General features: G+C 38.0%; 1 protein-coding gene across 4 annotated transcripts in view; it reads right to left on the bottom strand.

Annotated features, from left to right (window-relative positions):
• Window positions 1–19614, bottom strand: part of UTRN (utrophin) — a 348263-nt gene extending 328649 nt beyond the window's left edge. For 2 of the 4 annotated variants that reach the window (XM_039346845.1, XM_039346844.1), the window contains exons 1-2: window positions 18856–19614; window positions 16006–16175 (exon numbers count right to left, since the gene is read on the bottom strand). In XM_039346845.1, the coding sequence (XP_039202779.1) occupies window positions 16006–16084 (79 nt within the window). In that variant the 5' untranslated portion in view covers window positions 16085–16175; window positions 18856–19614. The remainder of the gene's footprint in view (window positions 1–16005; window positions 16176–18855) is intronic. The other 2 variants (XM_039346843.1, XM_039346846.1) reach the window with 2 other exon arrangements.
• Window positions 19615–20593: the final 979 nt, after the last annotated feature.

The raw sequence follows: 20593 nt of genomic DNA, 5'->3' as shown, positions 1-20593 counted from the left end.
ATGAAGTACTGAACAGCTCATCAAAATCACCAAAACCTGCTGGGAGGAAGGTTGGGAGACTTCTTTGATTGATATTTGTAGGAACATGAGGGATTGGAGCTACAGATGGGAGGAAAGGGATACAATAGAGATTTCTACTCCACAAACAACATTCATCCAATTTGTTCATATATCGTATTTATCCAAAATAAAGTAAACCAGCAGAAAAAGTCTAGCATGTTTCCTTCGTTGACTCTCTGCGCTTTTACCCAAAACAGCAAACTATGCATGTAAGATAACCCTTCTCCAAACAAGGAAAAGAGTAGACAGAAAACAAAACTATTAACTGAGACATAAACCCTATACAATGTCCCATTTTTCTGCCTTAGCCATCTAAGACTGCCAATTCCAGATGAAATTATTTCCCTCTCTTCAAGAAACTTCTTTATATAATCTGTTTATCTCTGTGTGTGTGTGTGTGTGTGTGTGTATGTGCCAGAGATTACACTACAAAGAATGGCACATTTCTAAAATTCATTCCCCATCTACATAAATTCTCTTTCTCAGATACAAACCATTCACACACACATATTATCCACCATCTTCTAACACAAACAGCACAAAGGAGTACATAGGAAAATATAGCAGAAAAGAATAGCTGTCCTGGAGAGGGAAAGAAAAAAGAGATCGATAAAAGAGGATGAATAAAACGTGAGGGAACTGAAGAAATGATGCAGGGATGTAGAGAAGAAACATCTTGTTAGATGTTAGAAAATTCAGCAGATGAAGCCCCTCTCATCCTACAGGTGATCTTCAAAGACTTTCATACTTTTCAGCAGTGATGTTTGTAGACATTTGCACCTCCCATCCATCTGCCTCCTTTCAGCCACAGATGACCATCACCTATTTTCACATGTACATCTTCCAACTAGATATATATGGCTCATCAGTTCTAAAAAATCTGGTCTCAAGAGGAAATGAGGTAACTATATCACAAATTTATGAAAAAAAATTGTTAAAACTGAAACTGGCATAGGAGTACAAAATTATGCATGATGTCAATAAAGCAGACAAGAAAAAGTAATCTCCACCTAAGTGGATACAAATGTTTTGGAGACAATTCACAAGAGTTCTCATTTGTCAACTATTAGATCTCATGCAACACCTTAGCTTTTAAACCAGACAGCTGCCATCATGTGACTGAAGAACCATCAATGAGACCAGCTGACTCTTCACTAATGCATTACTATATACATAGCATACTGCACAATCATATGAATGAATTATTAACTTCTAATTTACATTTCTGCCTTCAGAACCAGAATGGTAAACTACAGGGACAGGAAACTCAAAGATTCCCATGATCCATTTAGATACTAAGCTTCACTCACCTATGTCAAATAACAGAAATAAGCATCCAAGGATATGATTCAGAGGATGAATGGTAGCTAGTCAGTCTAGGATGACCAGCACCTGCTACACTGATTACAATTCTAAACCTCAATGATTTTAAACTTTGCCAAGACCTGTGTCATGGCTGTCAAAGGCCACCAATAAAAACCAGAATTAGGCATCAAGGCATCCATTTAGTAACTCCAACTCTTCAAAAGCTAATTCAAAAATATTTGATGCTAATTTTTGAAAATGCTCAAATCTTGTTTGGGGGATGAGGCAAACCAGACCATGGCTCAATATCCATCCAAGATTATAAAATATTACCAACTCTTGGAAGAAACACTATTATCCTTAAAAGTGAAAAATTTCAAGATTAATGTATTAACATTGTGTTCAGGCAGCACATTAAGTGTGGTTTGTGGTTACTTAAGAATATACCAAGAAATAGCACAGGTACAAACCATCTGTCCATGACATGTTTCAGGTGGCTGTGCTGCTGAATATGAAGTGACAGACTCTTCTGAACAAAATACAAAGTCATCACAACATGTTCAAACAAACTATATTAAATCTATTCAGTAAAGGACAACAAATATACTCAGGGATTTAGAAAATAAATCCTTTGAGTAGAGGAATCAGGAACTGGAAATTTTTGGAAGGATAAGAGAAAAAGATAAGACAAGCACTTGTAAGGAATGTCACATACACACACACACACACACACGCGCGCGCGCGCGCGCGCGCGATAAAGACCTGCTCTTTATCATTCCAGAGTGCAAGACATGAAATAATGATCCCAACTTTACTGAAGCTATTGAATCCCTGAAACAGTAAGACACATTTGACAGTGAAACCAATTATTCAGACAATTGGGGGGAGGGGGGAAAGACACTTCATTGGTTATCTTCACTCAAAGGCTGGGGAACAAGTTGTTGTTGATATCTACATCTGTATTCCTGCATGAAGCAGGGGGCTGAATTCAGTAGTTAAATGGCTCCTTCCAACAAGCCACAACAAGTGATTTTTCAGCTCCCAGATTCATTTGGGGGTAAGCCACAAGTTAGCATTGTCATGTCAATCAAAAGCACTTTTAGAGATTTTAACATAGAGAAATAGATATCAGACAGATAGATATTTAAACAATATAAAGTCTCATTTCAGATCTGGGCAGCAACGAAACCATAGTTATATCATTGGTCCATGAATCATGCAAAGACATATGCAGAGCCTGTAATATTTTTGTTGTTGTTCAACAACCCTTACTGATATATTACAAATAACCAAACAACTAATAATAATCATCTTTAGCCTAACCCTTACCTACTTTCATTATGCTTTTATTTAAATTTATATTGGATATATTTATGCTTTACAATAAGTAGTATTTATAGACAACTGAGTTATTTCTATTTTACAGGTGATACTTTAAAACAAAGTTCTTTGTTCTTAAAGCTTAGAATATATTTTTGACAAAAGCCTATTAGATTATGGAAAAATGTAAATTGTAATTACAGGCTCACCTATTATTAAGTTAGGATTAAAGAAAAGTCCATCTATCTTGTTACACCATTGAACAATTATAACACATTATTTATAATGAAAATCAGAAAGTTGGTGAAGTTCATTCTGTTCTGCAGGAGTTAATTATGAAATTATCCAATGACTCAAAAAGTAACCAGCAATGTTTTAAAAGGGAATCCAACTGCAGACACAAATATCAAAGACAATTAAAGCAATACAATATTTTTGCCCTGGGCATGTGAGCCTGAATATTAGAAGCCCATGACTTGGGAATGAACAAAGTGGCTGCCGGCTGGAATATATGTTTGATTCATATTTTTAGCTTTATTATTATTTTTAATGTTCTAGATGGCCAGAGCCATTCTGGGGACTGAGCATATAATTAATAAATTGCACACCACACATAACTGATTTATTTATCAAAATATATCCAAAGTTATATTCTTTTGTTCCCAAGTTTTCTTTTTTTCAATTTGTTTTCATTTTTGTTTTGGTTCTATTTTTCCCCAAAATTAAAGGGGGGGGGTTTAGTTTGCCTTATAGCTTTATTTATTGAATAAAAAATACAGTATATATACAAAACAAATACGCATAAACAAATTGTTGTGGGTACCACTTTGAAAACTGGTTTAGCAATGGAAGGCATTTAATAGCAAAATCAACTTGGGCACTACAACTAAAAAAATGACATGTAAGTTACTTTTATGAATGGGTAGCAATGGTGAATGTCAAATGAGAAGGTTGAAATGGGGATTCTTACATGCTGACCATAGAAAAATGTGAGTCTGGCTGTAAAACTATTATTTTACTCAGAGCATAAGTCAAAGAACAAACACAGCACTTACACACAAAGTATAATCTATTAATTGAACTGTCATCCTAGTCTTGATGTATGGATTAACAATTCAACTACAGGTAATCCTTGAGTTATGACTGTAATAGAGCCCGCTGGTTATGGTCCTAACATTATTTCTATTTCTATTTCATAATCTGGAAATCATTGTACTATATAGCTTTCCAAGAACGCATACACTGCATATGCTCAGTGCTAAAGGTCAATGGTAGAGCTTCTGATTCACATGCACAAAATCCCAAATTTAATTCCGATCGCCTCCAAGTAGGACTGGAAAAGATGCCTGCCGGAAACCTAGCAAGTCAGACTGTGTTGACAGAATTAATTTAGATGGATCAATAGTGTAATGATGCAAGGCAGAATATTATATGACAGGCACTGGCAGAAAATTTAATGATCTAAAATAGAAATGGAAAGTTTTTTTCTACAATTCTTCCAAATGGTCATACTGTCTGCAAATTGTGAGGGTTGTAGCTCAACTCATTTGGAAGGCACCAGCATGGACATGGCATTCACGTTTTCTAACTTCCTCTCCACTTTGTTACAGAAAGGAAGTACCAAGAAATAATTGCTAAATAAAACAGAATTACTAGGCCAGTTCAGAAGTTCAGTTTTGATCTGCTAAACCTATAAGTGAAAAGGCAGAAAGCACCGAGCCCACATGCTCTCCCCTTTCCTTCTTCTTTTCATTCCACACTTATCCTGTATCGTGGAAAAACCCAATGGAAAAGATAAGAGACAGCAAAACAATAATTCTTACTTTAAGACTCAGAGGTTTATTTTGCTAATAATTTGGAACATAGCAAACATAATAACACAACATCACTTACATTGAAATGAGGTCCAATGACATAGCAGTTCCAATAAGGACAGCTATAGGCCAATGGCAAATCAATCAGGTCCAGTCCCAACTCTTTATACCCTTTCCCATCCTAAGACTGTAGACAGATGATCAGCAATCTTACACTTTCTGCTGACCCTCTGCTGAACATAACTTTCCACATATCCCCATGTACACTGAAATCCGCATCCATCAGCTACTTTCAGTTCCCTATTTCTTACTGTTCCAGTCCTTATGTTCTAAATATATTTGAAACAAACAAGCTTAGCAAAATCATATAAAGTATAGTACAACTGCAAACTGCAAAATTAAGTATAGCACAGATTTTGGTTCAATACTTTTTCCATGAGGACTGATTTAGTTCACCTGGGCCTAAACCTTGAATAGAAAAAAAACAGCCAATATTTTTTTTTCTATACCTGGTAAGCTCAAGGTTTGGGCATAATGGGACACTGTGGTTAATGACAGCTATTGTTATTAAAACAGAACAGCACTCAATATACCATTTTGCTGAGAGCTGCTTGAATCAAGAGTGGCACACTGTGAGACAGAGAAGAAATAAACACATAGATCTATCAGGGATATTCTCCTTATTAGAACAGTGAATTACAGATGTTTTAGAGAGAAGGTGTCAAATAGTCATGCTTTTTAATTTACTGCCTGTTGACTTTCACTGGGCCAAATCTATCTAATCATGCAGAGAAAGTCTGCATAAGGGAGAAGCAAAAAATGTTCCATTCCAATTTTCCCACACCAGATAAAGGTGGTTCCCTGCTTCCAAAAAATGTGACTAAAGAATCCAAGGTGATACATACTGTATGACCAGGGAACAACCTGGAAAAATTAACAATGGAATAGATCTGCACTAAAAACAAGAGAGATCCAAATGTTCTTTAATTCTGCTCCTCCAAAAATCTGAACAGAAGCAAAGAGCAGTATCAAATATCCATTATCCACCAGCTGCTAACAAAGTAAGAATAGCACAATATGTTGTCAATGGGCTACTTCAGAAGACCATTCCGGAAGTTTTAAAAAGGCAAAGATGTGACTATGAAGTGGACTGCTACATTCTGAGGCAGACAAACCATTCAACCATAAGATTTCTGACTGAGGAACAAGCTTTATTGCTTTCTGGTCCTCCATTCTTTATTGCAATCATATCAGGCCCTTCATGAGGAATTTATTCTTCAGAATCTTCTTTTCCATATATGAGATGGAGGTATTTAAAAAGGAATATTAAAAATGTATTGATACAAAAATGAGCATAGCTCTGACAAATACATAGAATGGCTTATTTATAAGTGCTTAATTGGATAGCTTTGAAGAATAACTGCTGAGTAAGAATAATACAATTTCAACGGCCTGAATGCAAATATGACTGAAACTGGAATGTTTTATGCAAAGGAGATGAAAACATAATAGAATTTCCATTCTGAACAATTTTTTTTTAATTTCATTTCTGCAATCTTTTCCTATCACAAACACCACAAAAAATAAAATATGAATACTACAGTTTTGGTAGATATTATCTGGCTCAAGGATTCTTATCCAATAAAAAAAGTGGTCCTAGCTTAATAAATCAAAACCTTTTTAAAGGTTACAATGTAACTATCATATTTTGAAACAATTCTGGTTTTGCATCCAAATTAGAAGATTTGGGGGGGGAGGGTTAAACCAAGATTCTTTCGCTTGTACATAAACAGGAATGTGGATTCCAAAGCAAGTACTTTCCCAAACATGCAAAGGACATGATAAAAGAGATTAAACAAGATGAATGCACAATTCCACCACAAACCATTATCCAAGTTTGCTATTGTCAGTGCAAAGTCATTATCTGAAATATGCAGCCTTTACATAGTTTCTCTCCATACAAAAAACCTTCCTATTTCAGTTTTAAGACCATGCAGATTTAAATACCACTGGACCCATTCTTCTGTTACAAAAAACACCTTATCCCGGGTGTGGGTATCTATGGTCCCTTTACGACCTGTGGACTTAGCTGGCTCAGGAATTCTGGAAGTTGAAGCCCACAGGTTGTAAGGAGTCATAGTTGCCCACTCCTGCTTTATCCCAAGGTATAAGGAAGAAACCATTTCAAAAATGAGGTCTATACATTGTTGCCCTTTCCTCATATTACAAGTTATTTATTTGGTCGAGTATTTGCTGAAGTTCATTGACAGTATGTTTTATTTACTTGTTTTTTGCCATCTTATATGTATACTGTATCAAACTATTACTTCGCTTATCTCAATGGTTTTTCCTTTTTTTCAGAATCAGAATAGAGCTGGAAGGGACCTCGGAGGTCTTCTAGTCCAGCCCCCTGCTCAAGCAGGAGACCCTATACCATTTCAGACAAGATAAGCAGCTCTGCTTTCTTTCTACTACCTGTTACTGCCTTGCCATCGTCTCTCTTTAATGGACCAACAGTTTCCTTAACTTTTTTTTGTTATTTATATGTTGAAAGAAACTTTTTTATTATCTTTGACTTTTGTTGCAAGTCTTTGTTCATTCTGAGCCTTTGCTTTCCTGACTTCATCTTTGTAGATTCGGGCTATCTGCTGATATTCTGCTTTAGTTACGGTATGTGTCCCTCTTTCCATTTTTTGTACTTATTCTTTTTCTCTTTCAGTTTATCACAGAGATCTTTGTGCAACCATGCTGGTTTCTTCTTGGATTTCTTGTTTTTCTTTTTTAGTGGTATTATGTTGGACTGGGCTTTTATGAATATATTTGTCAGTGTTTCCCATGCTTCTTGAGTTTAAGATTTTTATCCATGAAATTTTGCTTAGGCTCTCTCTAAGTTTGTTAAAATCAGCTCTTTTAAAGTTTAAGACACTGGTTGGATTATATTCTATAGCTTGTGTTTGCATTATATTGAATTCCAGTATGACATGGTCACCTTCGCCCAAGGTTCAGGCAACTTCAACTCCCTCTATCACTTCTTCTATTATTAGTATTCTTCTCTATTATTTTTCTTGTCTCTTTTTTTTCTGCAATGGTTCCAAGCAATTTCTCTCCTCATTAACAACAAATTTCAATAAAGGGAAATAATAGTACCCTTTATGCTTTTCATGTATCTTAGAATTATATTAATGCAGCTACCTGATATTGTAAAAGAAAAATAAATAAATGACCAAATAAAAAAAGTGCCTTTATGTTTATGCTTGAATCCTAAGTTAGTTTGTTTCCAAGTCTCACAAAAGACACATACTAGGCCACAGACACACACACAAAAAGAGGGGAGAGTAGTTATGTGCAACAATGATCAAGCTAGCAATATTGGAAAGTTAGAATCTCATCTGACTCACTTTTTCTGCTAGTGGACAAAGAAATCTTGTTTTGAATGTAACCATCAAAGCAATATCTAACATTACACTTACCAAGTGTGAGAAAACAATAACATGAAAGAAAAGGTATTCAGAATTCCTGCTTTCATAACGCTTGCCATGCAGCCTACAACTCAGCAAGAAACAGTTACTGACTCCAGTGGGGCACAAGGTAAACAACTGTAGTATGCAATCTTTTAAGTCTATATAATCAAACTGGAGTGGGGGGAGGGAAAACTTCACAAAAGAAAATACTACCAACCAATTGTACATTTTGACAGAAGAATTATACATAGGCATTTTAACAGACCACACAGACTTCAATATAAAAATAAATAACAAAGTTGCATCACAAAGGCAAATGTTTATGGTTGACTTATGTCAGAAGGAAGCGAGGATTAGAAATTTCAAAGCAAAGCTGTAATAGGGAATGGTCATAGAAAGGACACATGTGGACCTGATTCACATATCACCCTAATCCTTAATGTGATCTGTTTGCTTAGAGTGTTAGCTGAATCTCGTCAACTGTGACCTACCAAAGAAACTATAACTCTGAATGGTAGGTGAACTGCACTTACAGCAAACTAGTTTGGTTCAGCTGAAAAAATGCACAATATTGCATGACATGCTATCCTGATGCTCCCTCTTAACTGGGGCTTCTAAACTAAACACTGAGCTACCAGAACATCATCATCCTTTTTAAACTCCAAGAAAGCTTATTTGTGGTCCTTTGGCTTTTTTGCATATAAAAATGATGCTGGAGGCTATCATTTTGCTTTGCAGCAGGCAGATTTCCTATTCTTTTTAGTTAAAATAAAGTTTTTTAAAAATCGGGAGGGAGAGTCTAGCAATGTCATCAGGAAACGTCAACAAACATATCTGTGCCCCACAACATTACCCCGAAGACGCAATTTCTTAACTAAACCCATGTGTGCCCACATCACTTGGGAGCAGTTGTTTAAAATGAAGACAAATGCTTACAGTAGTTCAATGGTTTCTTACATTTCATGCTAATATTCAATTATTCAGGATGAGATGAAGGGTTAGGGTTAGGGTTAGGGTTAATTCCAATATACAGTATATGTTTTAAATAGGTTCAGAAGACTTAAGATTAAAAATACAAGTATGAGGGCATATATAGGTTCACCTATCAATTTATTCCGTGGTTTATTTAACTGTGGCTTACTGAACATATCACAATTATCAGGTCTCACACATGATGAGCCTAAACAAATTATACAATAGGTTTGCACCATGTGAGAATCCCATCCAATATGGGCATGCTGTACATTTTCTAAAGCAGGAGTCTTCAAACTTGGCCCTTTTATGACTTGTGGACTTCAACTTCCAGAATTCCTCAGCCAGGCATGCTGGCTAAGGAATTCTGGGAGTTGAAGTCCACAAGTCATAAAAGGGCCAAGTTTGAAGACCCCTGTGTTAAAGAAAAAGAAGAGCACAGAAATCAGATTCAATGTTAGATTAAGCAACCTCTTGCTCATTATAGCAGCAAAACCTTACTCAATATCCTGGACCAGACCTGGAACAGTTGCAGGGACAGGATTTTTTATTTTTTTTTTTTTTTTTTTTTTGTCAATACCATCCATACAGCTGATGCAAGAGCCCTAACCAATTAACTCTGGTATATCTTGGCTGTGCTAGAAACCTAAGAAGAGTTGGTCAGGCCCTGGATGGGAGACCTTCTAGAGCTACAGGTAAGACTGAGAAATTAAACAAAAAATTACACCAAAAGGTGACAAAGAGAAATTCTTTCTGTACTGTTGCTAGGAGAGTTCCATGGATATGTTCTGAAGACACCTAAAGTGAAACTTGACTGAAAGGAGATTTTACATAGAAAAGTTTGATTTCTCCTTCCCAAATGACCTATATTCACTCCAAATATTATAGATCAGTGTTACTCAAACTTGACAATTTTAAAATATGTGGACTTTAACTCCCAGAATTCCACATGCCTTAAAATTGTCAAGGTTGAGAAACACTGTTATAGATCCAACTTGGACATATGTTAGCCTTCCCAGTAGAACAGACAGGCAACACAACTAGATGAACTACTTTGCTTTACAGAAAGGCTACAGATTGACAGAATCTTAAAAGTTTAATAATACAAATCACCCACTGTCCCTTTTACAGCCTGATATTTTAGGGAGGTTTCTTTTCAAAGTTTTTTCCTCTGCCCATTAGGCAGCTCTAGGCTAAGGCATCTTTCATCTGATTGCTCCCTAGACAGCATCTCTTCCCCAGTCTCCCAAGGTCATTCCAACTGACCACTACAACATACAAACAGCATGTAGGCGAAAGGACAGTCTGAAATAAAGAGGTCTGATTATACTCTACACAACTGAGAAATTCTGTCTGCAGGCTCTGCTGAAATTCCATTACAAAGAATCCAAGTAATATGCAATCGATTGCCATTTGACACGGCTAACACTGCATAAATTCCCAGCCCTAGGCATGCAGCTGCCAAAAGTACGTCTTGTTCAGAAGAGTAAATGTATGAACAGCATTACATATAAAGAGCACAATCAATCCTATCAGAATTGTCCTTAAAATAAAAAAGGAGTGTTAATATAATGCATAACTAAGAGTGGCTAGAGGAAGGAGGAACAAATAAAAAGAACGCACTAATGAATCATAACTTATTATCAGCACAGTATACCGTACTTTTCTGTTACTATTCAAAGCTTAATTCTGGGAAATATGTTCTTAACTGGTGTATTTAACCAAAACATAAAAAAATAAATTGTATAAAAACGGAAGGCATACTATCATTTTATGAGAATGCAAGTCTGTGATACAAGAATTGTAAAAGTTTGTGCTGTTTATTATGGAAGAGGGTTCTGACACGAATGTACTAGCTTAAGAAAGATCATAAGATTTTTTCTTTGACCTCTTCCTCTTTTCTGGTATTGAGGCAAAATGGCAGCCTTCACTCACCATGGCATACTTCAGATATGTGTATTTCCACCTCCAGAATTCTCAACAATGGCTTGTTAACTTGCGCATTCTGGGGAATTTCACACATGTAGGGGGAGGCCAAAGATGCAGTACAGTATAGTATGCTACTGCTCAGAATTAATAGTTTCTTTCATGTAAAAAAAAATTATTATAAAGACATCACAGTCTAGCAGAGAACCTGCAGTGGAATGCAATCTAAGCAAAATGAGAGAAAGGAATGTTCTTTTTGATTAGATGCCACTTAAGACAGCTAGCAAATCCTTGATCTGCCTTTTGTCTGATCAAGAACATCTCTGCCTAATACTGATTAGGTATCAATTAGTAATAGCTAGAAAAAGAAAAGCTCATTCTAAAAACTATTTCAGAGCCTGATGGTTTTCATCCTGTGAAAACTTTATTCAAAAGAGAACTATAATGTCTTGATTAACCAAATATGATGATTGGTCAATGCCAAGGCTACCTATTTTGGCAGACTTGCTGCAGAAGATGCTCAGTGTCACCAGAACTATAATAGGAATATTCTTTGATGGTATCCAGCCTTTTCGTATTTTTATTCAATCTGAATTAAAGGCAGGCAGCTTTAAGAACAAACATTACAGTATACAATTCAAATAATGCAAATTTTAGGTGATAAAGCTATCAGTAATCGATAGTACAAAAGTACAAGCAGTTCAAAGTAACCAATTAGGTACTGTATATTCATTTGTCCCTCTGCAGAAGAAACAAATCAGACTCTGTTGATACTTTCAAGAATGTTCAATATATTTCAAAATCAGTCAGAAGGGTGATAATTCAATGGAACAGTTTCCATTTTGAAGAGTTAACAACCCAGAGTTAACTCTTGAACTTTAGAGTTGGGAAAAACTCACCAAAACATCAAAACAGATGCTGCCACTGCAAATGAGTTTAGAACACCAGGATGTGACTTTGTATAAGGGCACTTCTAATGTTCTTACACTAGAACACAGTACTAATGTATTGTAATATATTGCTATGTCTTCTTGTGTTGGTTCTGTTTAGTTTTGTTTTATCTGAATGTTTAATTTATGTGTTGGCCTTCGGCTTTAATAATAAATTGAAGAAGAACACAGTACTTTTTTCCTGAGCAATCATACAAAATAATCAAATTTATACAAAAGTTTGATTATTTTGTTACTAAAAAGATTCATCAGATGTTACTAAATAGAGACATGAATGTTAAATCACAGTCATATACTATGCTGTAGTTTTTCCTCCTGAAAAAAATTCCTGAGAATACCCATGAAACAACTACATTTATCTGAAGATCAGCTTCACTTTCCCCACACATTAGATTGTTTTTCCTAATGGTTCTTCCCATTTAATAAGTCTAAATCATTGATTAGATACATACTTTTGTTATTAAGAGAGGTTCGAACAGTAAGCATCGAAACTGGAGAGTCCATGGTGCTCTCTGAGCTTGGTTGTTTATTTACTCTACTGGAAGCATCATAAAGCTAGCTTTCAACTAGCTTTTAGACCATGGATGTCAAACGCAATTGCATCATGTGATGTATTGTGACATTTTTTGCCTCCGCAGAGCGGGAGTGGGCGTGGCTTGCACATGATGCATCCAGCCTATGCATGCAGCCAGTTTGACACCCCTGTTTTAGACCATGAAGACATAGTTTTCTCACTTGCTTCTGCCAAACAGTCTTTACACTATACTACTTGGGATCAAAACACACACCTGATATAAATTTACCTTGCTGGCAAGGTTTCCAATTTTGCATCTCTTTTTCAAAATGTTTTTATATGTATTCATTGGAAGAGGGAGACAGGAATCACAATGGCCAGAAAACAAGTTTTAAGCTTCCACAACACTCTGGCTCTGGTCTTGCTTGCTTTAAAAATTATTCAAAATTAATAACATAAATTAACTTCAGAATAGCAACTTAGCTTTGAATGAAAAGAATTTCAACTATCTATTGGGACACTATAGTTCCTAGAACCAACAATCACAAAATGGCAGACAAGAAGAATAGAAAACTCTAGCTTCATGTTGCCACCTTGTAGCTACCTGGATTTTTGTAGCCCCCAGTTATGTAGCTTAGGGGTCCCCAACCCCCGGTTCATGGACTGGCACCGGTCCGCGGCATGCCAGAAACCGATCCGCGCAAACAAGCAAAGCCCCATCTGCGGAATGCAGGCAGCACACGAACCCACGCCCCCTCCAGTCCACAGAAAAACCTCTCTCCATGGAACCAGTCCCTGGTGCCCAAAAGGTTGGGGGCCTCTGATGCAGCTGTACCAGAATACATTAGCATTGTAGCAAAATACATAACAAAAGTGCATTTGATTGTTGATGATGTCACTAAGTCATAATACTGAGATTTCAAAGAGACTGTTACTGTTTAGGTTTTGCTTGAAAAATACTAACTGTAAATATCATGATTTGGCTCCAAAAACAGAGAAAAAAATCATTTTCACTCTGCAGTTTTCTTGGCTCCTTCTCCCACTTCAGCCCCTGCATTCCTAAAAAGCCATTTATAAAAGTCAAGGGACCATCTGTATTTGATAAGACTGCTTTGCAGAAGAGAAAGGACTTTTTATTGCTATACATATTTGATTTCAAGCCAGTATTTCTTTTGGTGAGCAACATTAGTTTTATGACAGAGCTACCATTTTGCTCCCCCCAAAATTGCTTGTTTGATTCACGATGTATCTAATTTAAAAGGTCAAAAATCAGTTAAAAGGAGAACCAACAATCTGGAGAGCTGCTGAAAGCAGAACAGGCAATACTGGCCTAGCTGGATCCGTAACCTAGCCTGGTTTAAAAAATATTCTCTGCTGAGCCACCTTTAGTTAAATATTTGCTGGAGGCCCCAATTAGTTCCAGGGATCACTACTATGACAACAGGAAGGTTTGCAGTTATCAATTATTCAAGTTAACAGATACAATTACTCTGTAATTCTTGAACATAACCCATTAATTTGTCGCCTTCTTCAGATATACTTCATTGAAATTCCCACTGAAATTATGAGAACTGTAGTCAACATGTATGAAAATGCTAGGCCAGAAATGTAGATTCTGCAGATGTGCAGATCATAACTGCACGAATTCCCTGGTTAGCATGCTCATTGTTGAGAATTCTGAGAGCTGAAATTTGTGCATCTGAGTCTTCAGAAAAGTTGCACAAATGTACAACTTAGAAAAAAATATATTTTTATTAAATCAGCCAGTTTTTTTACATGCACTGCAATTTATCAAAGAGAATTATTAAATAAAAACTAGACATTGAATCACTTCTATATAACAATGTTGAATACCAAACAAATGTATTTCTAGGTAGGAATTCACATATTTATTTCTTATGTTTAGCCCTCTCTCACACACACACAATTTTTGGCACAAGAAGGTGGAATAAACTTCAAATGACAACAGGTTTTTAACTTGTTGCCTGGTATACTATAAAGTATGACGACTTTTCCATCAAGAAATTCTTCTAGTAACCCAGCCAGGAGCACCAAAGTGCTTCCGGATTGAAAGGATTGAACGGTGATGTCACCATTGCCTGGGGGACACCCAGTTGGGGACTCTTTTCACATCCCCATGAACTTGGCCAACAAAGTGGTCCCCTTTTATCTACATGTGGTCACCGCTTTCAAACTGCTGGGTCAGCAGGAGCTGAAGCATGTGACAGGAGCTCATCCCGTCCTGCGGCAGCAACTGGGTCTCAAACGTGAGCCTGCCAATCATCAGCCCAGCATCCTAAACTCATGAGCCATTGTGCTTCCTAAGAAATTCTCCTGAAGGGTCTGTTATGTCTAAAACTAATAAATAATCTGAGGACAGGACAATCCACAAAGTAGATAGAGTCACCTGATGGCAAGATACAGAATATAAATGTTATAAATAAATAAGATAGGCAAACTTATTTTGATTTTAGTAAACAGAGTTTAGCACTTCCCTTCTGGTTAAATCAGTTGCAATGATAGAACTTTACACACATCTACTTGGTATAAACACTATTTCAATCAATAGGAGTACTTTGTAATAAGGTCTCATTGGATTTTAGCTCAACTATACCATTACAAAGATCTGAAAAATAAAGCTAAGGTTTTTAATTATCAGGTTATAAGGAGAGGACATTCACAGAAAATATACCTAGTAGAATTACTTTTTAAGAATCAAAAAGCATTTTATCAAAAACCACATTTTTTGCATTAATGCACATCAGCTATCTCAGACTGATTCCTGCACAGTGCAAGATTACACCTGAACTCTTTCAATTTAAGCAATTCCACCTTGTTAACATAGTTTAAGAAACCTTTAGCAAGAAACCCCCATTTCCAAAGTGCGCATGAAACCTTCCTCCCCACTCATTGCTACAGTTCTGCTTTTGAAATAAGGCAATATGTTAGCTATGAAATTGCCCCTGCAGATTTATGCAACCTTTATTCTCATTAGTATATTTAAACGTATTAAATGCACACAGTACATTTTCCAGGCCTCAAACAGCAAATGCTGCTAGATAATTCCATAGGCATACTGGACATATGGCACTTTATAAAACCCAATGTAGTTGGAATATGGAGTGGGGAGGAGATTAAATAAACAGACTTTACTTACACCGCAGAAAAGCAGAGGCCTATAATTATTATTATTACATTACAATTGCCTCTTGAAGTAGTGATTCAAGTCCCTAACAAGGTTATGACAAGCAGATGAATCAGAAAGGAATGAGAAGGACAAACTGCACATTACACAATAACATGGTTTTTCCCCCTTTTTTTTTTTGTTAAAACCACAGGTTGGAAAAGTCAATTGAAGCACTGAAATTTATCTCAAAGCATTCCGTAATATGCATACTTCTGCTGCAGATATGGGACACTGTTTGGGAGTGAAAAAGAGCAGCAGAAATGGAGATAAGGGCAAAAAGACAGAGGACAAAAAAGAGTTAAAAGGCTTTGCCCTACACTTCTGTTCCTCTGTTCCGAATCACACCCTTCTTAAACAAGTTTTTCCTGTTTAAAGGGACATCAGCATGCACTTGTACATAACATGCATTCTGGCCCTTCAAATAAATAGCACTTCCTTTGTTTTTACAGTGGAATGTTATTAGGGAAAAAACATTTACTTGCTAGTTGAAACTTACCAGATCTGGATTTAATGATGTTGCTAAATTCATTGTTACTTCCCTCAGATCCTTTATCAATATCCAAAACTTTGGCCATCCTTTTTTCTCCCGGTTCAAATTCACGATATAGAATTATTTAAAATCTCTGCATGCTGAACTCACACTCTTGATTGTTATGAAATAAATATCTGAAATGTAAACACACATACAAAAAACAAATATACTTATTTTAGAACCTACATACTTTATTTACTGCATTCCAAATACATTCTAGTGCAACATATGGTGTGTAATTATATATGATTTTTTCTCTGAAACAATTATATGGAATTTAGTGCAGGGTCCCAATCCCCAGTCTGTGGACCGGCACCAGGTCATGGCTTGCCAGAAACCGGGCCACCGAAACAAGCGAAGCCCATCTGCAGGATGCAGGCAGCACCCAAAATCACACCCCCTCTGGTCCATGGAAAAGTCTCTCTCTCCATGGAACCGGTCCCTGGTGTCCAAAAGGTTGAGGGGGTCACTGGTCTAGTGGATACTTCCATACAAGTATGGGCAAATCTATAACCTCACACTTTTTCTCATCACTAGCACTTTATGTCTACAGACCAGAAAACTGGGGGTGCAGTTGCAGAGAAAGCAGTTTACTTTTTACCCCCAAAGTTTGTCTGGATGAGTTTGGATAACTCCTGCAAGGCTACATTGGGGAATGTTAGTTATCTAAACACTAGTTATCAATCACACATTCGTTTATCTAAACTCTATAAAATAGGAGTTATACTATATACACTAGCAAAGGCACAATGCACGATTAATATTTTTCTGCACCCTTTCTCAAGGGCTCAGAATCAATTCTCTACCACATGTTTATACTACTACACCTTGTAAAGGTTCAGTGAGGCTGTGAATAGAGTGGAGGGTAACAAACCTTAAGGCATACTAGGAATAAAAACACAATATTCACTAATATCAGTATATAACTACAATGGATAAGAGGAAACAGAACAAATAATAAGATATGGAAATAATGTTTAAGATAGGAAATTTTTATTTAGGCTTTTATTCAGCAGTACTATCCAAATCAGATTTTGCACATAGCACAGAATTTGGTTACCATCCAATTTACCTTTCAGCCTTTTCCAGTTCTACAAGCAACCTGTGTGTACACACACTGCTCTACAAGCACACAGCATGTAATGGATACTCTAGCTGCTCATTCAACTATGTTACTATGACTTTCTTCCACAAAGTCCCCTCCCCCCTTAAAATTAGCAATACAGCCAAGCTCACACTCAAGTTTTTACCTTTTGCCTTCTCATCAAACAAAACTTCAGTCTTTTCTAAGGTCCTCTGAACACTCCAGAGCAAGCTAGTTAATGCCTACTCAGGTTCCAGCCTACTTGCAACCAGAACTTGCAAGGATTTTAAATTAGAAAACACCAACAGAGATTAGGTCATGCTATTCTTCCTTAAAATAACCAGTGACTATCCCAAAAAACCTCCAGATATGTATCAGGAAGGAGGCGGAGTAAGATTGATGATAAAGAAGACTGCAGTTACTTTCCGCTTCAAGTGAAAGCAACAGCTGTCTTTCTTCACTCTCTTTACACTAAGCTTCCCCAATCTAGTGTGCTACGAAATTTTGGAATTCTGGGAGCTGAAGTCAAAGAAATCTGGAGGGCTGGGAAGGCTGCAGTACAATTAGATCACAAACAGAAGCAGCACTTCCAGTGGTATTTCCTCTTGTATTAAAGCAATTCAGGAAGTACCAATGACATAGGTACAGTTAAGTCTCAGGACTGTTACTTACCCCTTCCCACCAAATGCAAATATTGTAAATGTGAAGCCTGATAAATATTTCGGAGTAGTTTTGACATGCCAAGAAATCTAAAACTGAGTGGGACAGGGAATCAATTTGCAGAAATGTACTATATACCAGGGAGACCTGGAGGAACGTTGTCCATGGGGTCGCGATGGGTCGGACATGACTTCGCAATTAACAACTATATACCAAGAAATTAATAGCGGTCAGCTCTCCCCACCTCTCATAAAAAAAAAACTTTAAAGAGATCCATAAAGTCAGCAGGAGCTGAACTTGACTCGAAGGCAACTAACCTTTATCTAGTATAAAACACAACCCAATGAAAGCTATCTGCATTTTAGAAAGGGCTACAAAAATCTGGGCATCATTTGATGGCGGCAAAGAGATTTTTTCATCCTGACAAGCGGCTGCCCGGAGTTTTACAGTTACGTTTGGTAGCTCGGTCTCTAACGTCCATCACCAACGCTATAGGTAGCTAATAAATTCCACAAAATGTGCTCAAATGGAAGAATCCCCGGGCAGACCATTCTAAATAAAATATTTTACTAGCACGAAGTCAGATCACTAAACTTTATGCCAAAGGGAGGGGGGGCTTTTAAATGGTCCTTCTCAAAGACAAACAAATATAAAGATCTTCCCCCACCCCGCGCTTCATTTGCTACAAGGGAGCCAGGTTGAAGAGAGAAAAACAAATTCCAATCGATCAAGGAGTCAGAGAAGCTCTTAAAAAGCGCTCGACCGACTGTAAGCCAAATTAATAATAAACTGCGTCCCCACGTGGAGCAGACTTCTCCACAAAGTTGTCACTTTGCAGCGAAATCCCCTCCGCTCCAACCTCTGGCTTAACCCTAAGCGAAGACGCACACTCACAAACACACGCACACACTCACAGCAATTACTCAACGGAAAGTATCCCCCAGACCGAAAATCAATTACGGCGGCGGGAGAGAAGTTGGGAAGAGAGAACTGGATTCTTCGGGTGCCCTTTTGTCCTCCACGTTAGTTTTTTTTTTTTTCCCTTCACCGTCAATTATTCACCCGCTTACCTGCGGAAGGAGGGAGGAAGCAGAAACTTTCGTATGTGCCGGACAGTCGGTCCTCAGGTCCGCTTCGTGGCGTTTTTGCTGCGGCTTCGCTCTAAAGATTTCCCTGAAACCTCCAAAAGAAAGCCAACGCCCCCGCCAGCAGAAGCCAGCGCAAAAGGCAAACCGCCACCGCCGCCGCTGCAGCTTAAACAAGTCGCTAAAAGCAAAGGCAACTTTTCACCCGACGCGCTCGGCTGTTCTTTTCGTTGCAACTCCCGCGAACCCTTTGGCCGCCTCTCCTTCCACTTCCACTGGCTGCTTCGCCCTAAGGAGGGAGGGGAAGCACCTCTCACCCAGCCGGGCAAGCTCAACTTTAGAGGAAGGGGGCGGCGACGAGGGGCGGTCCCTTGGCTCCTCCCGGCCCCCGGGATTCCTCCTTTGTTATTAGGTGAGGGCAGAGCAAGGGGGACTTCCACGAAAAAGTTATCTCAGCTTCGGCCCGGCTGCTCGGCTGCCTCCGCTGCAAATGGAAAGGGAGGTGTGATAGCTGACGAAGCGAAGACCTCCTCCGCCCGCACTCCGGGCATTGACTCTTTCGGCGAACTTTTTTTTTTTTTTTTTGCTGCGCTGGGAACTTTGTTTCGGCGCGCACTTATCCTCGGTACAGCAGACCTGCGCTGCTGTGGAGGGAGGTGGCGTGACAGGAGCACGTGACCGCTCGCCTTGTCAATCACCGGGGCCGCTCGCCTTTGCATCTGCTCAAGGTGCGCCTGCTGGTCTTAAATGGACGCCATCGAACTCTGCCAGGAGGGACAGCAACACCCCCAGCCAGCTCCGGAAAGAGCATCCTAATGATGACTTTAGGAAACTACCGTAAAAACCAAGAAAGGATGGGCCTGACGAGTCCACTAAGACGGGAGACCGGGACAGGAGACCACTAAGAAATCCCAGGGCTGTAGACCACTAAGAAATCCCAGGGCTGTAGACCACTAAGAAATCCCAGGATTGTAGGCAAGATTGGGAAGTTAAACACAATTTGTGTGGTGAAGATAATTACATAGGCATCTCCACCTTTTCAGGAGTAGACTGAAGAGAATCCACTGGAATTGGGCGATTAATAAATTCAAATAAATATATCAGTAATAGCCCTGGTTTCAAAGGAGAATTTTCTATGAATGACTGTATTCTCTGATTTTATGAGAATATACACAGTCTCGTATTAACAGGGAATGATGGTGTGAACATACGTTGGGCCACTCCTCCCCAGGAAGTAAGTATGCAAGCAAGTACTGTTAGTCCTTGATTTACAACAGTTTGTAATGTCCGTTCGAAGTTACAACAGCACTAATGACCATTTTTTCATATTCAAAGACTGTTGCAACATCCCTATGGTCACGTGATCAAAATTCAGATGCTTGGCAACTGACTCATTTGTGTACAGTGTCCCGAGGTCATGTAATCACCTTTTGCAACCTGACAATCAAAGTCAATGGGAAAGCCAGATTCATTTTACAATCATTTTACTAACTTAACAACTGTAGTGAATCACTTAACAACTATGTCAGGAAAAATCATTAAATGGGGCAAAATTCATTTAAATGTCTCGCTTAGCAACACAAATTTAGGGCTCAATTGTGGTCATAAGTTGAGGATTACCTGTAAACAAGACTTGTGTTATTTTTAGCCCCATTTCAGTCCCATTAGATGCGCTGCAGCTAATATGAAGCAAGGGCAGTGGTTTTCTTTGCTTGCCTCTGAG

The sequence above is a fragment of the Crotalus tigris genome, unplaced genomic scaffold (genome assembly GCF_016545835.1).
Source record: "Crotalus tigris isolate CLP2741 ecotype Arizona unplaced genomic scaffold, ASM1654583v1 scf7180000018030.5226217, whole genome shotgun sequence".
Lineage (NCBI taxonomy): Eukaryota > Metazoa > Chordata > Lepidosauria > Squamata > Viperidae > Crotalus > Crotalus tigris.
Note: the sequence above shows the minus strand (reverse complement) of the source record. Positions and strands in the feature narration are given on the sequence as shown.